This window comes from Archocentrus centrarchus, chromosome 10, assembly GCF_007364275.1.
Source record: "Archocentrus centrarchus isolate MPI-CPG fArcCen1 chromosome 10, fArcCen1, whole genome shotgun sequence".
Lineage (NCBI taxonomy): Eukaryota > Metazoa > Chordata > Actinopteri > Cichliformes > Cichlidae > Archocentrus > Archocentrus centrarchus.
The window spans coordinates 17,904,285-17,929,343 of NC_044355.1; the positions used below are offsets into that span (position 1 = coordinate 17,904,285).

The 25,059-nt window shown below is 40.4% G+C and overlaps 1 protein-coding gene and 1 long non-coding RNA gene across 2 annotated transcripts; both read left to right on the forward strand.

The window, feature by feature from the left end:
- Positions 1-4,092: 4,092 nt before the first annotated feature.
- On the forward strand, positions 4,093-16,572 carry rgs14b (regulator of G protein signaling 14b). The gene is made up of 15 exons (XM_030739511.1): positions 4,093-4,276; positions 6,949-6,970; positions 7,131-7,282; positions 7,400-7,492; positions 9,330-9,473; positions 9,578-9,751; positions 9,841-9,922; positions 10,091-10,155; positions 10,347-10,565; positions 10,793-10,869; positions 11,235-11,361; positions 12,303-12,384; positions 13,202-13,254; positions 14,962-15,034; positions 15,450-16,572. Exons 1-15 carry the CDS (start codon positions 4,232-4,234, stop codon positions 15,725-15,727), a joined length of 1,686 nt encoding a protein of 561 aa, XP_030595371.1. The 5' UTR covers positions 4,093-4,231; the 3' UTR covers positions 15,728-16,572.
- An 816-nt stretch (positions 16,573-17,388) lies between these two features.
- LOC115787344 (uncharacterized) lies at positions 17,389-22,502 on the forward strand. Its single transcript, XR_004020495.1, has 5 exons — positions 17,389-17,518; positions 21,640-21,751; positions 21,823-21,900; positions 21,987-22,040; positions 22,142-22,502. It is a non-coding gene; the product is annotated as an uncharacterized LOC115787344 (long non-coding RNA).
- Positions 22,503-25,059: the final 2,557 nt, after the last annotated feature.

Here is a 25,059-nt window from a genome sequence, read left to right on the forward strand (position 1 = left end):
TGACTCATACCAAGATTGGTGTAAATCAGTCTTTCTTTATGAAAGTTATAGTGTTTCGAAATTTGTGGCGTGTACGTCAATTTTGAGACCTGGCCACGCCCCTTTAACTTGCACGAAAGTTCATTGTTTTGATAGCTATTACTATCTAATGTCTTAAGAACGTATTGACCAACTTTGAAGCTCAAAATCCCTAGGAGGAGTTCATTAAAGTTTAACATTTAAGAAAAGTCAAAATAGCTTAAAGAAAGCCCTTTGACCCAAAAAGGCTGACTTCCTGTTGGGGTTAGTGCATACTTCCAAGAAACTTTTTTTTAATTGTTTCAGTGCATTCTACCTACATACCAAATTTCAGCTCTGTATGACTTACCAGTTGGCCTTGCTCATGTTAGGGGGTGCTGTAAAGCCATTTGGCGACACCCACTTTCAATTCCATCAGTTTTGGGACAAGTTTAGTGAGTTTTCAATTATGTTTAGTCCCCCAAATTAGTGCTTATTTTCAGAGGAGAATCATAATAATAAACATTTGAATAACAATAAGCCTTTACAATAATTTTGTTAAAATAAAAAAGTAAATATTCAATTTAAATAAAAATAAAATAAGCTAAATGAAAAATACTGTATTAACCCCAGACTGTAAGAAATAAAGGTAAAAAGTTAATTATAAAAGTTAAAGTTTAATTTGACCATTAAATTGCAATACCCTTTCTGACCAATAGGTCAGAAGGGCGCTAGAGAGTGAGCAGGCAGTTACGCACACTTCCCGCACACCAACCTAATGGGGACTGCAGTACTCGTGTGTGACCACAAGGAGCGCATGCCTATACACTTCACACAAATTTTGTCTTGAAATGACGTTCATGGGGACTTTCTAGAAAATTGCATGGGGCATATCTACACACTATTTTCTGCTTGAAAATGGGGTTGTGCCGGTGGGGACCTCAAATGTGGTCCCCACGGGCAAACAGGTCCCCATGTGTATGTATAGAGTCAGGCCAAAGTCCCCACGAATGAGGAAAAACGAGTACACACACACACACACACACACACACACACACACACACACACACACACACACACACTGGACATGCAAATGCCACACAAAAATAGAAATACCAGTTTTGCATTCAAATATTCTCTGAGTTGCCTTAACCAAAGTGACCAGGTGGGAAATAAGGTGAACAAGGCTGAATAATGTGGTCTGTTGTTGTTTACCATTTGATTTGTATGGAGTATCACCTTAGGATCAACCAAAAATGTTCCTTACTGTTGTGACCAGTCACCTCAGAGATACCGGAGCACAACTTACAGAAGACAGAGAGCAACAGTTCAGTGAAGGATGACACAGGCCTCTCTCTAATTTCCTTGGCCTTCTGACAACTGATTAAAGAGAAGAGTGATTTGTTAAAAAGAAGAGATGTAAGGTGAATGAATGTGAGCAAACTGGTGTTTTCCCAAATGTGCTCAGGCTGCTCCCATTTAAGCAAAGCAAACCCAGTCTACTTGGACCTCAATGACCTTTCAAAGCAAACAGCTTTAGAAATAGTTTTGAATGAATTTAAAGTGTTCTTGAGGCAAATATCAGCTTGCAATCTGTGCTCACTAAAGCACCTAGGCAGCTCTAGTTAAAGTTAGAACTTTCTATTTTTAAGTGTAATGACTGCAAATTCATGTTAGAAACTAGCAGAGCCCTCTCCAACCCCCAAATTACATGGTGAGACCATACATAGGTTTTACACCTTGGATTCAGAAATGTTTATATTTCATTTCATTTTCAATTCCTCCACCAATCAGCCTTGCTTAATACATTTCTATTGACGCTGATCCTTTACTTTTCATATATCAAATATTCAATTAGAATACTTAACATTATCTGGCTACAGTAAAATGCTTAACATTAGAATAAGCATGATACAATGGTAAACTTTAGGAAAATTAGATAAAATTTGCATGTTAGAATAGATTTCACACTTGCTCCTTAAAAACAAATTATTAAAAAATAAATACAAATATCTCCCTCTCACCTCTTGGCACAACCTCTGATGTTGTGCCTGGAATATCTTCCAGTTTGGGGGTTACAGCTCCTAACGCTCCTATTACCACTGAGAACACTTGGGACTTTAAGTTCCACATCTGCTCCAGTTGTTCCTTCAGCCCCTGGTACCTCTCTATTCTCTCCTGCTTATTCTTCCAGATGTTGCTGTCCTTTGGGATTGCCATATCCATTGCAACTGCAGTCTTCTGTTCCTTGTCAGACACCATGTTGGCCAGCAGCTACATGTATGTCTGGAACTGGAAGTCCAACAGGATATATAAATACTTTGCACAAAAAGTAAGGGAATTTGTGTTTGGTTGATTATTTCTTTGTTGTAACGATGCTTTTTTGGAATAAATCTTATACTGCTAGAAAGCCTGTTTATTTCTGCTTACATGGTGCCACATTTATAAGGAAAATGAATTTGTGGGTTGAGCAGCAGAGTTGAGTATGTGGGTTGAGCCCATGAAAAATTTGCCAAATCCTCTGCCATTGTCAAACAGCTCACCGTGCTATTGACTCTTGTTTTGAACTTCTGGTACCCCAGGTGCTGACAGTCAGGCTTGTCATCATTGGAGGCAGAGAGATATCAGGATGAGATTCTGCAACCAGTGGCAAACCTACATCTCTACAGTCTGGGACCAGACCCCGTCCTCCAAGATGACACAATGCTCGCCCCCCAAAATAAATCAGCCTCCACAATTTGGAGAGGATGGAGTAGTCTGCCTGCAGTCCTGACCCCAACCCCACTGAAAACTTAAGGGATCAGTTTGGATATGCTATTTGTGCCAGAGTGACCAACACAACCACACTGGCTGACTCGCAACAAATGCTGGTGTAAGAATGAGATGCCATCCCACAGCAGTGTGTGACCAAGCTCTTGACCAGCATGAGGAGGAGGTGCCAGGGTGCTGTGACTGTGTATGGTTCTTCCACATGCTGCTGAGGCCCCTGTTTATTAAATTAACACATTGTTGAAATACCAATATATCTTGTTTCTTCAGACTTCAATCATCCAATCCAATAAAGGCTAGCAAACAAGAGTCAATAACAGGATAAGCTGTTTGGGGTCGGCACAGATGTTTTTCATGGGTGCGCCACATAAATGCATTTTCCTTACAAATGTGGCCCCATTTAAGGGGAAATAAAAAGGCTTTCCAACCGTATAAAATGTATTGCCAGGAAGCATTGTTGCAACACAGAAATATTCCACCAAACACAAATTTCTGTACTATTTATTTAAAGCAGAATTTCTCCAGGCCTAGCTTACCGCTAGACTGCTTGTGCGCATGCCCGGCCTTCATTAGTTCTCACCTGTTAAATAGCATTTTGCTGTATGCTATTGATGCCTTCTTCTGCTTTGTGTTTCATAGTATCGTAGACCATGGTCACTTTTAGCGGAGTGTATAACAGGTTTTCTCGCCTGGCAAAGGCTGCAACACAAAAGCAGCAAAGGAAATATAGCAAACTGTGTACCATAACCAGCAGCATTTTTACCAACAACAGGAAGGTATGCCAGACGCACTGAAAGCTTTCGGGGTGTGCGTGACTCTGCAGTTCAGCTTGAACTTTATCTAGATTGATTTGTTTGTTATAGCGAGAGAGGTACTCTCGTGGTGATCTTTATCTTTTATCTTTTTATTTTAATCTGCACAAAACCACATGTAGCAAGTTTTGCTTTTAAACGATCCAGAACAGTGGTAAATGATAGCCTTTAGCGCAATTGTACGTTGGCGAAGACAGGCGTCCTTCACAGGCTTGTTTTGAAGACTTTAAATGTGTGTACCTCCAGGCCTCACTGACTTAAAAGTCAAACTGAGCCATTTTAAAACAAAAAGTCTGAGTTTAAAACTGAAGCTATCACTTTTATTTATAATGGCAGAAAGCTGAAATAAGTAACTTGTTCATTGACTGCGTATAAAAAGCACAATGACGCCTGCGTTCCCACATCACAGCGTTTCTCAAGATGTAGGCTGAGAACAGTTTGATCATAGTAACCATACTTCCTCTTTTGTGGCTTGTTGCTATGGTAAGACTTCCCTTCCAGGCAGGAAGTGACAGGAAGACCCAAGTGATGAGTTTTTTGTGTGTGAGTGTGTGTGAGGAGTGTGCATCAAGTTTGGGTGGAGCACTCTGCTGCGTCCCCTGACAGTGCGCACATCGTAAGACTTCAGCTTTGAAACTGGTGTCTGGGCCACCATGGCGAAGAACAGCAATTCTTTAGGGGTCCCTATTGGCCACATGGTGAGTTGGCACCATTCTTGTTGGGTCTGATTTGGTTTTGTGGCTGTGCTGTGGATCCAGTAGTTCTTTCATGAACTTGTTATGTATACAAGTAGGCTTTGTCAGGCCTGACACAGTGAATATTAAAGGAATTTTAGTGTTGATTACCTCATTTTGTAGCCGTGCAATGACTCTGAATACTCTTTTGAATTTTGCCCCCCCCCCCCCCCATATCCTGTTTTGATCTGCTTTTTATTTATTTTTTTATTAATACTATTAAGCTGACTACCAATCCAGAGTATCAAGAGTGCGGTTGAGCAGTTGTCTTGTGCTGGCTTGGGTTCTGTCTCCAGTCTACGGTAGTGCCAGAACCAGCCTGTGTAGCTACACTTGGTTGCTACTGAGAACAGGCTGGGCTATTCTGAGCCAGAAGGAGAAACTGAGCCATGCATGTTGGCCAATCTGTCATGTGTAGGCTGAGTTGGCTTCAGTGTACTTAGTGTGAGACCATTACGTTTCTTGAAATAGTTCAGTTCTGCAAAAAAAGGTGTGAAAATGTATCAACGGAAATTAAGTCACAAGTGCAGGATGTTGCTATAAGTCTAAAAAGGGTGCTTTCAGTGCCTTGCATTTTATGAGTCAAAAAGTCCCCATAATTTCTGCTGCACAGGAGTCTTCTCTTGCATACAGTATTTCTGTATATCTATATCTCTGCGTTAAATGATTTTCAGAGAATCAAAAGTGCAGTTTCCAAGAATGCAAGGTGCACAAATAAGACAACGCCAAATCATTTGTTTTCATCGCCGTGTCTCGAAAGTGTACTGCTGTCTTTGGAGTATTTGCATAGCACAGCAAGTAATCGAAGAGGTGGAGTCACAGAGAGGGTCACACCTGCAGAAACAGACAGCCCATTTTCATCCATATATGGTTAGAATTTAACTATAGACAAAAGCTGTTGTCAAGAATAGTCATTATTAGTTACAATGACGCACACACTGCATGCAGCAAATGTAAACCAAATGAAAGATTGTATCAAATGTCAAGCGTAAATAAAAATAGTGATGTATGAAAGAGGAAGAATTAGGCATAATTTTCTATGGTACAGACCGCATGAGGAGCTTTAGAAGTGACATTCACCCACTGATTCTGTTTCAGGAATTCAAATGGATCATTTGCCCTTCTTCATCAGCCACCGTCACCTCATTTCTCTGCCTACATTTCACTGGTGTAACTATCTGTTACTATGTAGAAGATGGTTTTGGTTTCCTGTGGGTTGACCTAAAGTAGCTGGGTGACCTTGCAAATTGTGTATTGCAGGACTTCCTAATCGACGCTGGTTTTAGGGCCTCAGTTTTTGGCATTGCTTTTTGTGAGATCAAGATTAGCTGGACGTTTATTATTTATTTTTTTAACTTGGCCTTCATGTAGTTAGTAAGTAAGTAAGTAAGTAAATAAATAAATAAGCAAGCAAGCAATCAGGAAGCCTAAGTCTGCGTCCATGACTGGAAAAGTTGGGACATCAAGCAGCCATCAGGTCACAAAGAAAGCTCTATTAAACACAGAGAACGAAAATGAAAGTCATGTATTTTTTTAAAAAGGCAATAACCTCTACCCTAAAACAAAACGAAAGTCACAGTAACCGTACAGGTTTGTGACTTGAACTCAGTGAAGGTTTTTGTTGTTTGCTGTAATGTAAATGATTCGGTTACTTCAGTAGTATCAGTGGAAAAACAGAGTGTGCTGTTTACTTAATTTTGCACTGACTAATATGGCACTCACAGCTACCAGTTATGATGACACTGATACAGTATTCATAAACCTCGCATCCCCACACTCTCTGGGCTTGTTACTCCACACAAGGTGTCTAGACATACAGACACACTCACAATCACACCTCTGGGCAATTTTAGAATGAGAGCCCACACGTCTGTGGACTGTGGGAGGAAACCAGAGCATGTAGAGGAAGCCTTGACGAGTACATAAAATTATCAATCGATGTTCCTCTATGGACTGTCGATTTTGATAAGTACCAAAAATTCTGCTGTGAGCCCTGTTTAAACAATATTTCCATAGCACTGGATTCTTTTTATTTAATTTTTTTAAGCTGAAGCTTTTCTGTGTTTACATAAGATCAGTATCAAGTTGTCTTCATAGCTGGGTGATGTGAAAATTTGTCATCACAGGTTTTAGGTTACAGGTGTATAAATAGTTTGCAGAGTTCAGTTACTGCAAAAATGTGTCAATTGAAACACAGCATTTAAAAGATGTGCCTTTTCTGAGCTCTGAAAGCTGAATGAGGGTTATTGTCACCAGTGTTGCAACCACTTCCTGTAAAAACAGCTTTGGCTGATTGCGCTACACAGTTACACTGCGGTAGAAAAAACAAAAAGAGAAAAATCATGTGCAGCTGCTGTTCATGTTTCTCTTCCTAAATGTATGCTTTCTTTCTGGTGCCTTATAGTTGTTGCAGTAATATTGAAATGTAGTATCTGAACATGGCCAAAGTAAACTTTACTTTCATTTTGACTGTGGAACCTTAGATAATATATTTGGCATAGTTTTGAATCAAACCATCAATGTCATAGTCAGTCCATAACAGTATCAATGAAGAGTATTCAGTGTTCAGCTTTTTAAAGTTTTAGTTTTAAGTCTTGTAGTAAAGTTCCTTGACATATTCCTCTCTCTGTTCACAGAGCCAGGCAGTGTCAGATGGAGGTAAGCATGAGCAGCCAGCCTGCATGCTGCTAATCCTGTTACATAGCTCAGTTCTACAATGTGAACATGTCTGTGCATGAAGATATCTGATTCACCTTCACTCTTGGTCATGCTTTTGGGTGCTGATAAATGGGTGTGTTTGCGCCTGGATGTGCTTTAGATTTGAACATGTCCACACGCGGCTGTGGAGGCAGCAGCTCCAGCCTTCCTGGGACTCCAGCCGGAGAGCACGGTCCAGCCAACAGTGTCATGAGCTGGGCCGTATCATTTGAGAAACTGTTGGAGGACCCTTGTGGTGTCCGCTACTTTACGGTGAGACAACCTGAGGTAGACAAGTTCAGGCAGAATTCAAGTGCTGATGTTTGCTAATGTCGTCAGAGTAAGTGTGGTGTATATTTTCATACAGTGTGCATGTTTGTTTGTCTGCAGGACTTCTTAAAGTCTGAGGTGAGTGCAGAGAACATTTTATTCTGGCAAGCTTGTGAAAAGTTCAAGAAGATTCCGGCCACTTCATTGGTTGAGGTACAAACTATTTTTTTAATGAATACTTTTTTAATGAGCTACTGCAGGACCAGGTGTAAAGTACAAAGTAAAACTAAGTCAACTAAACTATAAATTTGATTCTTGAAGGGTTCGCTCATGCTTTTGTGATGACCTTTATTAAAATTTGATTTGGATCATGTTTTTAGTTTGGTTTTTTTTTTCTGTGTGGTGGGTCTGGCGTGTGAGCTTTTCTGACTTCTGAAATGGGATATGCCAGGAAAACCTCTGTAAACCCCTGCCCTGATAGCACACACTTTTCTTAAAACATATTTGATGTAGAAAAGAAGTCAAATGCTTAGTGAGGACAGGGTTACCTTGTTGCTGTAACTGTAGGTGTCTGCAGCTATCCTTACATGGCCATGCATCAGTATTTCAGTAATGTTTTAGCTGCTTTTCAAGTATCATTAACCAATATTTGGCACATATACGCTAGTTTTTATGATAGTTTCTGCAGCTTTGTCATCTTGTGAAATTTAGTATTCACAATTACCAAAAAAGAGGCAATTTTGAACCAGTAGATTTTTCCTTTTGCAAACACTGCAGAATGGTTCTCACATTTACCAGCTGTCTGGCATAATTCCATAAAACAGCTCAAAATGTTTCTCATGTATGCATATTTAAGTGTTATATATAAGCCTGTATGATATCTGTCACCGTTATGGACACTACCACCTGCAACATGCTGCACCAAAGTCATCACACAAGCATGTAACATAACTTGTTGTTTAGCCTGCTGCAATGTCTCATGCATGGGATATATAGAAGTTCTAAATACCCCCCCATCCCCTTCCAGTATTAAACATGTATTTGAAAACTGGTATTAGAGGAAATGCAAATGAGTTCCCACAAAGTCGGGAGCATAAAATTGTCCAAAATGTCTTGGTATGCTGAAGCATTAACTTCACTGGAACTAAGGGGCCGAGCCCAACTCCTGAAAAACAACCCCACACCATGATACCGCCTCTCCCACCAAACTTTACACACCTCCACTGCTCTGGCTTGGATACAGCTGCTCAGCCATGGAAACCCGTTCCATGAAGCTCTCTATGCACTGTTCTTGAGCTAATCTTAAGACCACATGAAGTTTGGAGGTCTGTAGTGATTGACTCTGCGGGAAGTTGATGACCTCTGTGCACTATGCACCTCAGCATCCGCTGACCCCATTCTAGTAATGAGGAAATTTCATGACTGGACTTGTTACACAGGTGGCATCCTATCATTGTACCATGCTAGGATTCACTGAGCTCCTGAGAGCGACCCATTCTTTCACAAATGTTTGTAGAAGCAGTCTGCATGCCTAGGTGCTTGATTTATACACCTGTTGCCATGGAAGTGATTGGCACACCTCAATTCAATATTTGGATGGGGGAGTGAATACTTTTGGCAGTATAGTGCATGTTGTACCTCCTGTGGAGATGAACAATGTTGGAGATGGGCTGAGGAAATTTTGGGGGGGGGGGTCGACCGGATCCACGTCTATCCATACATCAGCCTAGTTTCTGGAAGATGACCTTTACCCTTGTCCTTTAGAAAACTGTATGATTTGCATCATGGAAACTTGGAAGGGGTTAATTTAATTTATGCTACAGGAAGTGCACTTAATACCACCGTATCATTTGGGAGCTTTGCAAACACTGAGTGGATTACTAGATGATTAGAAAACCTAAATGTTATGAAATCCACAGGGAAATTAACAGAGTGTCTGATCTTACTTATGCCTAAACACTTTATAAACAGTAATTAAGAAACAAAGTTTTAAGTGATAGCTGATAAGCAGAATGGTTCATTCTGATGGAGCGCCTGCTGTTGTTTCCAGCTGAAAGCAGAAGCTCGCTCCATCTACAACACTTACCTGTCTGAGAGTGCTCCCTACTGTGTTAACATTGATGATACAGCAAAGACAGAGGAGAAGGACCTTGAGCAGCCCACACCTGACATGTTTAACAAAGCTCAAGCGCAGGTTGGTATGAATCAACCCAACTATTTCATCTCGGTAATAGTGTTTCATTTTTGGTACCTTAGATGACCGTGTCCCCCCCTCCCCAAACCCTTGCTTCATTTCAGATATTTAAGCTGATGAAAATGGACAGCTACAGGCGCTTTGTACGCTCTCCTCTTTATCAGAGCTGCACCTTGGCAACAGTAGAAGGCAAAGGTCTACCTCAGCTCTCTAATGAGCCTTCCCGCATAGGATCCTGGGAGGATGTGGCTTCCAAAAGTCTCTTAAGGGATAAGAAGGTAGATGGACTGCAAGGTGGGAAAAAGAAAAACATGTTGATTCTTGTTTGACTTTGTCAATAATGGCTTTTATCTCAACACTGTTTCAGGGCAAGAAGTCAGACTCGAACAGCTTTCAGGGTGGTAAGAGTGCCTCAGAGAAACACCGACAGAAAAGAGGATCCTGGGGAGGTAGTCTGCCAAATGACACATCTTGTGCTTTTGTGATGTCTGACCTATATCTTCTGACTTCATTCTGCAGTTTACCACTGTCTTACTGTCTCTTATTTTTATTTTATTTTTTCCATCTCATCAATAACAATAATGATTCCAACTCCTATGGCATGGTTCCCTGGAAAGAGACCCAAATGTCAATCAAGTCGACCAGTAGTGTGGAGCTTGGCTCCCTCTACAGGCAGTTAGAGGTCAGTACATTCACAAAACATTTGGAGCTTATTGGAATTATGGTAAATGGTAATTTAAAGTTTTTATGATTGGAGGCGTACAACTAGCAAAACTAATCTTTGAGGTGGCAGTCTTAGTTTAGAGGAAAATGTGTAATTGGGACCATATTTTAAATCTTAGGTCCTTTTTCTTGCTTCTCTATCTGATGTAGAATGGCTGCTCGAGTCCCCGCTCCCCCGAGCAGGGTGGTGGAGGTGGGAGTCGTATAGGATTGGAGGGGGGATACTGCTGTGTCTTCCTGCCCGATGGCAGTGCCTCCTTGGCACCCACGCGTAATGGCCAACCAATCAAAGACATGTTGGCTAGCCTGTGTGAGAAAAGAGGCTTCCCACTGAAAGATGTTATCATTTACCTTCATGGCAAGGACAAGGTGAGGACTTCTGCTGTGCATCGGCTGCAGCTTTAAATCAAGGTGTTCAAAAATACCTCCTGGGTCACCCTGTAAAGTTGTTTGCAACAGGGAGTGTGACAGATGACTGCCTTCCCCCTCTTCTGACATTTTCACACTGTCTTATCTCACCCTCTTCATTTCTGAATCTTAAAGTATTCCCTGTTGATGTTCACATTTATAAAAATCCCTCTTGTTTTTTCCTGCAGCAACCCTTATCACTGGACCAGGACTGCTCCGTACTGAGAGATCAGCAGGTCTCTTTAGAGCTCAGAGTGACGTTTGCGTGAGTCAACCGAATCACTTCCTTCACAGCTCATTTTTTTTTTTCCTGTCTTTGTCACGCTAGCAGGCTTTCACACCCCCACTACAACATGTTACTTCTCATCATATTAGAGGGAAGTCTTTGTGTTAATATGCAACATAAAGTCTAGCTCTCCGAGCAGTAGTCATTGTAGTCATCCTTTGCATTGAATAAGTAAATTGTCAACTGAAAGCAGAATTAGATCTCCTGCTAAGTTACTGCCTGTCTGGTATTTTTGTGGCTGCAGACTTCGCCTGACAGTGATGCTGTATTTCTGTTCCACTGCATTTGATTCAGTTTGAGACACAGGGTGAGGGGGAAGTTATAGAGAGATGTGTGCATTTCAGGTTGGAGATTGCCTTCACTGATAAAACCATGGGGATTATGGCAAAGTCTAGTAAGACACTGCAGGATGCCCTCTCGGTGGTGCTGCAGAAGCATCATATTAAGCCACAAGAGGCCTTGGTCACCATGGTGAGTGTTGCATATGAGTCAGATTATAATATGCTGCCTTTTACTTGAGCAGTTTCCAAATAAAGATTAACAGTGTTCTTAGTTTTAAAGGAATGATTAAATTTCTTTAGTATAATTATACAACCAAAGCATTTCTGAAAAGCTTTTTAACCTTTAAATATTTAGAAAAATCACTGCATATTTATTTGTTCAGACCTGTAATTGTTACAGCTGTGGTTCTTTTCAATAATGAACCCTATTTTACATATTTTTCAGCCTGTATAGTCTAGGATTATTTTGAACTATGAATCATGCAACGCTACATGTGTAGCTGAAAATGAGCGAGTGGGGAACCTTTAAGGATGAACTTTGAAATCTGTCGCTAAATTAATGGTGAACCATTTTTGACAGCATCGTTGTAGTTGCGCTGAGATGAGTCTCTAAGTTGAATGTAAAATTCTGTGAAAACTGCTGCGCTTCACTGAGGACCGTTGTTATTCTCAGTAACAGGGATCCAGCTGCACTGATCAAACCTTTTCCACTCTTTCATTTCTTATAACAGAAATAAAGGCTCACACAAACATGTAGACCACTTTGTCCTGTTTTCTCAGCTGCTGCATTTCAGTGGCTCATTTTCTTGATTTGTCATAAATAGACAAAATATGTTTTGGTTTATATTGTTTTGATTTTAAATTATTGCAGTGTACTTGTGTTAAGAATTATGCATTATTTGGATTATTAAGCTATCAGCTTGAAACAAATGTAAGCGCCTCCTGCAGTATTCCCAAGTTACTGACGCTGCTGTTTAGGAAACATTACACTACATTGCAGTGAGTAATGAGATTATTTTAGTAATGTATTAATACCTTTTCTGAGTTATGCAAGTCTTATCTACTGCAGGGATTATTGATTCCTATAGGACTTTTCATCTGAGTCTGTCTGCATGTATCCTTTTGTTTCAGGTTGGAAGTGATGAGCCCGTGAGCATGAGCAGCACTGTGTTCAAACTGGCCAATAAGACACTCCGACTTGACAAAATCAAAGGTTAATATACTTGACCTTTTTAGAAACCCATTCATTTACTTCAGTGTGAAACAGGAAGAGTCATGTTTATAACATTTAATCGAATACAGCGCGCAGCTACCAGAAAAGCACAATCAGCCACAGGATGAAAACAAACCTACTTAGCTGATAAGTAAATGAGAACAAACCTCAGTCAAATCTGATAAAGGCACATTTTAGCTTTCCATCAGCTGATTATGTGGGTGATACAGACCATTATTGTGTGTTCTCTGGTGCTGTCTGTGCCTCCTTATTGATTTAATTGTTTCTTAATGGCTCCTAGAAAGTGTTCTTCGTTTCATGATGCTCTCACCCTTGAGGCTAAGCCGAAGAGTCTTTTCACTGTCCATTTTACTGTCATGGTTTTTCTGCATCACTGTCTGCATGTTCCTCTTACTTTGATTTCTCTTTTGTGTGTTTCTTTTTCCAGCCTCTCTTTTTTTTTAAATACAGTTGAAATGTCTGAGTCCATTTGGTTTGTTGAATGTTGTGCCACTTTCACTTCACTCACTACTTTTGCCCAACTGCTGAGTCCAGATCCCACTTCAGTTTAGATCAGTCCTCTCAGCCTCAGCTCCCTTTTATTCTGTTCAGGATGAGCAAAGTAGATTCAATTAGAGTGGTTGTGTCCCAGGAGGACCAGTTTAATTCTTCTCAAGATGTTTTATCTGACTAATATCAGTGTTTAACATAATGGGTAGGTGAAAGTTCTGTAGGATCATCAGCTGCTTGCTGGCTGCTTTTATATTGAAAGTAGAAGTTCTGTTAGAAACTGATTTCCATCTTTGTGTGGATGCAGGGAAAGAGCAGACCAGCATCTCCAGAGGCAGTGCTTCTTCTGCAGCCAACCAGGTGAGGCAGTGTTTATGGAAACATCACAACACAAATCATTTTGCCATCTGTGATTCTGAGAAAGTCATACATGTTATTTGATGATGGCGATGATGTTTTGGAACAATTTAAAAAAAAAAAAAAAAGGGGGCTCTAGATTTGAAAGAGTTTGTGTATTTCTCTATTTTTAAATAAATCCAGTCAAACCTTTTGTTTGAAGGCTAAATATGAACCATTTTGAACAGCCTTCATTATATTCTTATTTGTAAAGAGTATATATCACTATATTGTCTTTTATGTTTGAAAATTATAGGGACTGTAGATCAGTTTCCTTTATATGTCATATTCTATAAATCTAATAGGAGTGGTATGTTGCGTTGTAACAGTGGGCCTCTTTCACAAACACTACGTACAAATCTATATAAACTGTGTGCAAATGTTTAATATGTTGGTGCTGCCTGATGATGACCAGATGGTCTTAGAAAATGTCAATGTACATCTTTGAATTCAAGATAAGATAAAATGTCAGAAATTAAATGTTTACTTATAGTTTTCCAAAACAGTGTTAGCAAAATGCTTATAAAATTGAATTAAAAATAAGGACTTCGCCTGCGTTTATAACCCATTCACTATGAGGTGTCACCAACATAAGGACAAAACAAAAGACAAAGTTTGAATACAGCATTCACACTGCTGTGCATGAAATGTCTCATTTATTCATTTGTATGAATAAATGAATGCAATGAATAGAACTTCCTTCCAGGATTCCCTGCTAACCACATCAAGGTCATTGTGTTTCCTTATTTGCATAGGGTGAGAACATTCTCACACACACATTAGTGAATGAGGCTCCCAGTCTATAGAAAGTGATGTGCACATAATTAATGCTACTCTTTTGTCCAATCGTAGAAGTTGAGTGCAGTACACACAAATTCTGTATGCAATGATCTGACAATTATAGTGCACTTTGTTTATTAAAAAAAAAGATGAGATCACACAGTTTTCCATCTCTGCAAATAAAACTCAGAAACCATGTTGGGTGTTTTTAAAATTTGAACTCCCCTTTAGGTGGTCTTCTTGTGCACCTCTGGACTGTTTTTGGTTCTGATGCTATTTTAAAATTGCTCCCTAGAAGTCTTTATGTAACCACTCCACCCATATGCTTCAAATTGAACCATAAATATGCCACAAACGTTTACAGAAATACAAACCTCAACTCCTGTGTCAAGCCAACCTAACTTTTTATGTTGAGGATCATCCCTAATAAGAGTTGGGTTTCTGTGAACACCCCCCCCCCCCCCCCCCCCCCCCAACACACACACACACACCTTTTCTTCAAAATGAAATTCAAATTTTGAGGGTGACACACTGCAGGAGATTCAGTGTCTACTGCAGTCGTGCAGGTGCTTGAGTCAGAATAGAGGAGCGATGTAAAAATAAGTCATGCTGGAAATGGTCCACTGTTGCACAAGAAAGCAACCTTGAAAGAAAATTTGTATGGTATTTGGTGTTAATTTGCTAGGCAGAGTTGCACAACACACTGATTGCAATCTTGGCTAATGAGTGGATTTGGATCCAACTCGAGGGTTTCTGATATCATCAGATTCAGTGACGAAAAGTTTTCTTTGTTGGCTAGAAATGATTCAAATCACTCGGCGTTACTGAGATTTAAAACCTGTGAACTGAGAATTTGTATGTTGATGGTGCTGAAATATGTTTTGGTTTCAGGCAGGAGCAGCGAGTACATCGGGCCAAGACAGGGCCAAGGCTCAGCCCAGGCCTAAGAACCGTGAAATGGATGGTAGGATGACCTGGCAGTAGTTAGTGTGGTTTGGTGTACAATTACTGAATTAAATTAAATTAGTGAAATAATTTTCAGTCATATCACAGTTTTTATCAGCATGAACAATGGAAAGAAATATACTTGTTGGTATTACTTCATATTAGAATATACATAACTGTTGCACTATAAAGATGTATGACTTTAGATGGGCTGGATGATACAGATAGACAGGATGGGGATTTTTATGAGGAATACGCTGCTTAGCTTTAGGACTTGTTTTATATTATTACTGAAATGTTGTTCTTTACTGTAATATATCTAGACTGTTGTCTACATATTATCAACTATTATTGAGATAATATAGCACAGTATTATTTTGATCTGTTTATCAGAAAGAGAAAACAGAAATAACATAATACTTTGCCCACGTCAGGTTTGTTGGACATGCTGACGAGGGTTCAGAACTCCAGGGTGGATGATCAGCGAGGTCTTCTCACCAAAGAGCAGCTGGCGGTTCCTTCCTTCCTGCAGCTGCCTGCAGAGCGGGCGCAGGACTCAGAGGATCCCAGTACAGCCAGCTCTTCCTCTACTGACTCCAAAGCAAAGTCTGAGAACCAGAAATCGTTAACTGAGAACTCAGCCGGAGCAGTGAAGAAAGCCCCTGACTCTGCTAAATCTGAATCTCCAGACATGAAGGAAACAACCGTTTGAAAGACAGTCAAGAAGATGGGAAGATGTGGTCAAAAACTACGATGAATATTTCAAAAAACTGTGATGTGACTAATTGAAAAAAAAACAAAACAAAACAACCCTGCAATAAATCATTAGTCCAGTAGCACTTTTTTCTAATTGTATAAGCTCTGAGAAAGCATTGTGCTACCACACACTGCTGTATGCTTATGAATGGCCTTTTTTTTTTATTAGTAAATAAGGCAGATCATGGCAAGCATTTAGTGTCGTCCTGAAACACTACACATCCTTATGGGAAAAATGTTTGCTATGAAATGATTAATGCACCCTTATATGAAAAAGTTCAAGTGTGACCCTGAAACTTATTTAAACTTTTTGGTATCGTTTTCCCCCCGATGCTGTACAGTTCGATTTATCATTCTGTTGCTTCTGTTTTTTCACAGCCGTAATTTAGTCATTTTTTTCCCCCCCTTTAAACTAAAACTGGTCTGCACAGGAACTTGTGAATGTCCAAAATGGGTTTAAATGTGTTTTGCACTATTGTTTATTTGCTTGAACTTTTATTGAATATTTTATGCTGATTAGTATTTAATATTTTAGATTTATTTTTTTTGTGTGTGTGTGTGTGTGTGTTAGCATGCTTCCTTTTTCTTAAAATCCAAATGTTTGCTGTGATGGCACTTTGCAAAGCCCTGGGCATGTCCCGTATTCCTGTTGCTTACATCTTAGAGTACAGATCAAAATCCAGCTTATTAATGAGTAATGGGATTTTTTATTTTATTTTTTAACTGAAACAGTTGCTGTGTCGCTAAAAATAATCCACAGGGTGTATCTAAAGAATTAAAGTGTTCTATGATAAATTGTTATCCCTCTGTCTGCATTTTTTTTTTTCTTTTTTGATTGATATCAGGTGTTATCTTGAGTGTTTTTTGGAATCACTGAGGTCAGTTTCCAGCTTGACAAATGCTATGTGGTTGGAATTTATATGCAGTGCAGTCAGACCTCACATCTCCCATGAACCAACTGTGTGACTCATGCAGGGTAAAATAAGTCTGTGTATATATATATATATAAAACATACTTTGATTACATTATTCATTCCTAAATCTTTTGGTGAGTTCTGGTTAAAGGAAAACTCCCTTTGAAAGCGCTGTCATATAATGATGTCATTTTTTTTGTTTTTTTTGGTTTTTTTGGCCCCCCAGAACCAATCACAGCACTGCAATGCTATGATTGGCTCTTCAATTTGGTTTTGTGGCCAATGACCTGCTTAATCTGTCTCCAGACTTGTTGCTGGAAGGTGATTTCCTGTTGTATTTGCCTATTGTATGGGTTACAAAACTATTTGGATGAGTCATAGATGGTCTCATCAACATGAATGCTGTCAGCATTGTGCATGTTTCAGAGTATATGTGGTTTGGAAAGACACTCAATCAAGCCAATTTGTATGCACCATTATCTGGTGGATGTGATTGTCATTGAAATAACCTAAAGTAATGATCAGAGCTATGGATGTCAGCATTGATCTGCAGTGTACAATACCTGTCTGTCACACCAACAGCATCCCACTGTCAGGCTGGAGACATTAGCATACAGAGCTTTCAGTGACACACCTGGTGGTGGTGTGTGTGTGTGTGTGTGTGTGTGTGTGTGTGTGTGGCTTCATCCATCCGTGAGTGGTGCGTCGGCGGAACTATGAATGGGCAGAGAGGGGTGTTTTCTCACAGACACCATAGCAGCAGTGAGATGAGGAGTGCCATTTACCCCACTGCACGTCTACTGTACTGAGAGGAGAAAAAGAGAGGGAAGGAGGTGAGTGTCTGAATTAACCCTAAGCATGTCATTTGTCTCATTTCTGATGATCGCTGGGCTCGTTCAGTCAGTAGATGTGCTTGCTTTGTTGCCTTTTTCTTTTCTTTTTTTTTCCCCCTCTGTGTCACCCACATCATTCATCCTCCACTCCCGTCTGTCACTCAGTGCTTTACTGTGCTTGATGAAAAGTCTTATGCCTCCTTCATCTCATTCACAGAATAGCATATTTTCATTCAGACTGTGCCAGTGCTGTCTCCTGTCTCTGTTTTCCTATTTACATCTTTCTGAGCATCATGAATTCGTCCATTTTTTTTTTAAACATCTGGATGGATAACAAAGAGGTGCTGGATATCTAAGAGTTTATTTATAGTCCTGCTAATGGGAGCTCTGAATAATCCTCACTATGCCTTTGAGAGTCCTGCAAGGAATACATAAGTGCTGTAAAACAAAACCTATTCATCCGATCAATGCAAGCACATTAATGTGGATTGAAAGATTCTGTTCAGCAAGTGAAGGGCAGAGTCTTTCTTCAGTAGGTTAAGAATGAAATGATTATGGAGTCAATAACTCCGACTTGGGTAATAGGTGAAGATGCACATGGCTCAGATGTTATTTGGACAGGGAGCAGCTGTGCTGGGCAACTACTGACTAAATTCATCCAGCTGGGGGTAGTTGGGATGTGTGCATGTCACACCTGAATGTGCCAGAACAGGCAGCACATCATCAATTACACAACATAATGTCCTTGAGACTGAGACATCTTCATGTGCTCTCTGCTCAGCTTACATCTCCCACTGCTGCTGGTCATATCCTGACCTTGGTGCTCCAAACATCTCTATGCAGACGTGTGCGGCAAAATGGCCCATTTTATTATACATGGACTGGGCATGTGAAGATCTGTGATCAGCATGTTTACAGACACAGACACAAATGTCAGACCAAGGCACTGATTTTATCTTCTGTTTTGAATTCCCCCAAAGACTAGAAACTATCAACACATGGCTGAAGCGATGTTGGCTGCTAGTATCATCACTGTTTGACTAAATCAGTGAATGCAACTAATGACTAATAATTATGTCTTCAGCAGTCATTTGGCAGATGGCCAGGCATTTTAGGGTGAGCAGGAGGAAAGCAGGAATGATGACATAGAGGCAACACACACACACACACACACACACACACACACACACACACACACACACACACACACACACACACACACACACACACACACACACACACACACACACACACACACACAAACCAACTTAAGCTTAAGGAGTTCTTGTTCTGTTTCTCAGTTAGGGAGTTAATTAGTGTTGACCCAACACGCAGAGATAGGCCAGTGTCAGGCTCTGCCAGAGTAATGGATCCAACCCTCCAGAATAGATTTGGTTCTTATGTAATGCAGCTGTTAACAGCAGCATTTTATTAGGGATTGTAAAGGCTAAGTACTCATTAAACTTCTCTGCCTTATCTTCCTTCTTGTGCTGCATCTCAAATTGAGGCTGTTTGCCCATCCCTGCAGACAAAAGTTATTGACTAGCTTTAAACAGTAAAGCTTGTTTTGCATGTGGATGCTCTTTCCTGTATGAGCATTTTGTGGCTTTGTGCAAGTGCATATCTTTGGCTTGCTCGTGTGGATAAATGGATGGAGAAGTGTTTCTCAAAGCCACGGGGCTTTTGCATTTCCTCTGCAAAGGCGATGAACTTCCACCCGCCTCAGTCTAACCTATGTGGTTCTCCGCTCCTTGGCTTCATCTACAATGGAAGAATTTCTCATCTAGACAAAGAAGAACAGACAGTAACAGAGGAAACTGGGGTATAGACAGAGTGAGACAAGCAAGCAAATCATTCACATTTAGGTCATTTCCTTGAGTAGGTTGGTCAGAAAGAGCACTCAGGACTCACTGAATGCCTGCCCAGCCATCAATGCTCAGATTATCCTCAGCTGTCCCTCAAAGGGCTATAATACACATTTTAGAGTAAGTGCAGGGAGTTCAGCATCCCTTGTACTCCTCCTGGCTGTGCCTGCTGAACAAACATGTCTGTTATGTGGTAATGGAGTTTGTATGAAAGAAACTGGAAACTCTACCAGTACTGACCTAGTGGAGTGCTTCTGCCTTTGTTGAATAGCACATATATTCCACTCCAAGTAGGACTTTATGCTAGAGTTTCCTGCAGCATCAAAAGTGATGCCACCATGATGTCAGCCATCACAGTGAGTGAGCGAGCTCCCGTTGATCATCTCCCATTCATTCTTTATGAGCCCTGGGCTAAATGCTTCCTGTAAGCTTAAGACTGAACTGGAGCCCAGAATAGTAGACAATTTGACTTCAGTCAGAGTTGATCTTTTTTATTTTAATTTGGCATTTTAGTCCCATCAGGCTGGACCTTTAACAGATTAATTTATTAATTCATTTGTAAAAACATACATCTTGGGAAGAGATATATTGCCAGATAAATGATGCACTGCATTGCTTTAAAGGCTCTGAAACAGACAAACATAGCTTTTTTTTTTTTTTTTTTTGTAAAATGACTCAGTTACACAATAGTAATGTCACATACTTCTGTGCATCAATCAGGATTTAGGAACAGGTATTTATGTTCATATAGAAACATCAAGAATACGATGTCAGGTGGTGGTGGTGGGGATTTCAAATACTTTCAGGCCATTTTGTATATTTATTAGGTTGGTATTTATATAGTACCAATTCACAACAACAGTTTCCTCGAGGTGCTTTATATTTTAAGGTAAAGGCCCTACAATATCAGAGACCCCAATCACATGACCCTTTGAATAAGCACTTGGCAACAGTAGGAAGGAAGAACTCCCTTTTAACAGGAAGAAACCGCCGGTAGAACTGGGCTGAGGGAGGGGCGGCCATCTGCCATGACTGGCTGGGGGTGAGGGAGGAGAAGAGAAGAGAGCAGAGAGAGGCAGGACAAAAAGCAACTATGGAGGGAGGGAGAGTCAGAGTTTTATACCAATCTTTAAAAAAATGAATACATACTGGCAAAAGCAAGAGGGCCCCTTACATGATGCTTCTGAGGCTTTTGCAGCTATTCTCTGCAAATAGCATCCAGTAGTCACACCACTGTTGATGGCCAAGGATGCAGATAAAAGCTTCAGAAAACTATAATAACTTGACCTTCTGTTAAGATTTTTGTTTTCAAAAATGTGGCTTCCATGTTCAAGCAAGAGCCTTTAAGCTCAAGTCCTTTGTTTGAAATACCTATAAAATATTTCATTTCTTCTTATTGAAGAATTTTTGTGCCTGACAGCGAGAAGCAGACATCAACAGGGAGCACTGAGGCTGATGGACTGTTAAAAAAAGAAAAGGAAAAAAAAATCAGTCCCTTGTTCACTGAACCAACCCCAGAGGTGTTTTGTCCCTTGGCCAACAGGGCTCATGACTCCAGCTGTGGCTCTGGCTGTGACTGTTGCCTTGTATTCTCTGTGGCCTTTCAGTTCTCTAGGAATCACCGTTTGTGTAACTGTGTGTGTCCTCGCTGAGAGTGTGTCCCCTCTTTTCATGATTTTATTCAGTTATTTGCTGCTTCCTTCTTTTTCCCCAGCTAATGTTGAATTTAGGGCCCACGCAAGCACATTTTTTACACTAACTTTTTATATTTGATGAAATCATGTGTAATCAAACAAGGTCACAAGAAACACCATCAAGCACAACCCTTTTTTTAGAGTGCTTGTAATCTGCCAATAAAGCAAAAATTGAGCCAAGCTGACCTGCAATCAGTTATATTTTTCTTTCTAGTGAAAACCAATAATTGGAAAAGCAGTGTGAAAATCACAGCATGACAAATGGCACCGAGCTCATGTGAATCCCAGAGCCAAAAACAAGCAGCAAGACATTTAAATGAGCAGCGCTGTATCTGAGTCTGAGACGCCCTCTAGTGAGAAGAGCTCATAACTGCACACTTGCTTCAGTTTCCCTGGGATCGCTTGTGGTGGATCAGACTGCTTAGGGGGAGATTAATTAGGGATCAGTTTAACTTTCATTTGTATTTCAGTGGAAATATAAATGACTTTCCCTTGACTGTTGTTGTTGCATGCAGTCATGTGGTTTGAAAGTTTCTTTCTTTCTTTCACCTAACCTTTTTAGCTGTACAGCCAAGAAGTCTGCAAGAGAACAGAGTGATCCATCCTAAAGCCCCAGCAGACCTGAACTTCTGAGAAAAACCTTCAAGTCAGCTATGGAGCAAAAGACAAATGAGGTACGTGAGAACCCGAAACTCATGGCGATTTTAAACATTCTCTGTCTCATGCGGTCCTTCCCTCTGTCTAGTGTCCCACCACCACCTCCCCTCAGAAGCACATGAAAAACAGGTCTAAATCCACAGAGGAGGTGCAACAGTCGAAGAAGGTGAGCCCACAGCAGCCTGACATTCATCCTAGCACAGTGTTTCTTTCTTCACCCAGTGTGACGACATGTACAATCTTACCTCACAGGCCTTTTCCTCACAAAAATCCCTGCCAGGCAGGCCAGAGCTGGAGAAAGTGAAGGTGAGATGTATCACTGTACCACTGTGTTGCCAGTAAAGCCTAAAGTTGTATTTAAAATCTCAAATGTAAGCTGAATATGAGTTTGACTTTATGTGTTGCAGGAGTGTCCCGATGGCTCTGACACACCATCATCCTCCAGTGAAGAACTAAAATGATAAACAACACCGATAACATGCCATAAAGCAGCAACATCATCGTAAACACGAGACATTAAATGTACACAGGGGAACATACAGAATAGTGAGGTAGACAGAAAACTGGAATATGAAACATGCAACCATGAACTGATGAGTTTAAGAAAATTTATAAAAGGAGAGAATTGAACTAAAACACACACACACACACACACGCACACACACTAATTTACTACTGAAGCAACATGTATGTAAACAGGAGGACACTTGTGATATAGTTTCATTGTACCGTGAGTGGTGTATACATGCCAACTGAATGTGCAGTGACATTAAAGTGATGATGTTGAATAAATCTGTATCTACTAACCTCTGATTCAAACCAAAATTAGTGCCAAATAATGCATAAAGAGCCTTATTAGGGTACAGTTTAATAAAACAACCATATAAGGTCTTGGAAAGAAGACAGACAGATGGTGGTGTGCAGCAGAGGGTGAAAGAAGCACCGTTTCTTTCTTTTTAAGCAAAATGATTAACGGTCTTAACTCTAAATCTTTGTGAAATCACCAGTCATTGCAATCAGCTGCAGCCCCAGTGTAATTATAAAACCAGACTTCTGATCAGGGAGAAATGCTCAGGCTAACATATAAATACTATTAAAGTAAGAATAAAGGTGCTAATGTGCAGGGAGAGGAGCTCACTCAGCATACTGTAAATATATATATACAGTAGCATTAAACGCAGCTGTTTCAGGTTTCTTTTTTTAAAAATTGCTTTTATTCCAGGGTACCTTCTCGTGCAGTTATTTCCAGACTTACAAAGTCTGAGGCCAAATTTAAAATCTGGCAGTCTTCTGCAGCCCACTTGATCCTTTAATCATAACTCTGATTACTACACAAAACTACCGTGAAGTGTTTTCTTCTTTGTGATTTATTTTGATTTGCTTGTTGAAGGTCTGTTGATTTATTGAAGGCTGATTCTCTCTTAAGAGCTTTACGTCTGCCACCTACAATAAGATGTAATTTAAATTTATTTATTTTTTTAAAAACAAATTATGACCCCTCATGGCCTGCCTGCAGTAACTTGAGGACCCACTAGGGGGCCACAGCCGCCTCTTTGGGAATCAAATAATCTGAAACTGACCCGACGAGTTGCGTATTTGAGTGATTATTTCAGCTCTACTTCAAACTGACAAAATATGAAGCTTCAGTTGAGGGTTCAGCTCCTGTGGCATCAACTCACACGAACAAAGACACAAATATAAAAAATCTGAATGCTTCAGATTTTTTTTAACTTGTGCCAGTGAACAAGGTGAAAGAGAGGTATTAAATGGAATGATTTTCTCTGCAGAGTGCCAATAAATATCACCTAGTCAGCCTAAGCAAGAAGAAAGTCATTAGACTAAGGCACACACATGTCCAGAGATAATTACCTCCCATATGTTTTCATATTGTTATGGTCCCCTTTGTTAAAAACACAGTCGTTTGGTATCTGTTTGGTGTAAGATTAACACAGGCTTTGAGGGGCAGAGCACCGGCAGGATGCCTTCATGGCAGGATGTAGCCTCTATGGTTCATCCACAGGCTGTGCAGTGGCAGCAGCCATCCTGTGACTTGCACATCTGGAGATGGGATTAACTGCAACGTGGAGTGCTTTTCACCAAAGAGCTGTAGAGCCGCTCCGTGTGTGTATAAATGATTACGCGTGTGTCCATGTGCGCGTGTACATCTGTGTTTCTCCTTTTCTCTGCTTAATTCTGCACCAAATCTCAAGGATTTCTCCTCCAGTGACCACTGACTCAGCTCCAGGCCTTCTCCCTGAAAAACAACAAGACTGTTATTTCTCTCTGGCTCCCAGCTCTCGTAACAGATTGGAAAGCAACAACTTAGACTAAAGGGTTATTAAGTTCATGGATGCAAGTCTGAGGTCAGCAGGCTTGGGAGATTTGGTTGAGAGCACTGCTGATATGACAGAACCGTGGCTACACTAATTATTAACAATTACCCCACAACGCAGGCCAATGCTGCGTGTGGAAAGTGGTGCATGCGTGTTAAGAGTCTCTTGGAAATCTCCTTGATAGCATATTTCCAATCAAAACAGGCTTGATGTTGAGTGCTGGCAAAGCACCTAAGCACCTGAACACTCTGTACAAGTCAAGCAGATTACACTTTGCGTGTTTGCAATACTTCCACTGACTTATCTCGTGGAAGAAGTGATCATTTAATACCCTGGCTTTAATCTTTGCCAGACTAGAAAACGTGATGAAAACAGCTGCATGAGAATGTGAGTGGACTTAAGAAAACAGAAGTAATCTCTGAGGTTTATCTGAAGTACACCACTAGATGTCAGCTTTCTCCTGCACGTCGGCCTAAAACGGGGAGAAACTCAAACAACAAGGGGTGATAAATCACATCAAACAGGCCACTTCATCTTGTAATATTTATCTGGCCCCAAATCAAGTGAAAAATAGCTGGTTGAACAAACATCATTTATTACCTAATACACAACAGGCATTTCAAACTTATGCATCATTAACTTAAGACATTGTGTAACTGATTAACAATGCCATCTCTGATGATAGAGCAAGTTAATAACCAAGAGATCACATAGATGTTCCTCCTGACACCTCCAGACTCGGTCTATTTAAAGATGTTTTAGTGTTCAGTTCGACACTTTCCTTTATGGGGTCATAAGCAACACCCAAGACTGTTTCAGACAAGGTAAGAGGCACCACTATCAAATCCTTTCAAACATCATCTCGGTGCTTATACATGAATTGAAAGCCTCTGTTGTTAATACGGCAGCTTACTGAATTAATCGTCTATTTCAAATTGAATTCTGGCTTTTTAGTTTTCGTGTGTCCATTAGAAAATGCTGCCACGTAAGCC

What these genes read in the sequence shown, in the direction of transcription:
- rgs14b (XM_030739511.1), top strand. Translation starts at nt 4,232, where the DNA reads ATGGCGAAGAACAGCAATTCTTTAGGGGTCCCTATTGGCCACATG. An exon ending in CCCTCTACAGGCAGTTAGAG is followed by an intron (nt 10,156 to 10,346) that starts GTCAGTACATTC and finishes TATCTGATGTAG; the next exon opens with AATGGCTGCTCGAGTCCCCG. An exon ending in CCGACTTGACAAAATCAAAG is followed by an intron (nt 12,385 to 13,201) that starts GTTAATATACTT and finishes GTGTGGATGCAG; the next exon opens with GGAAAGAGCAGACCAGCATC.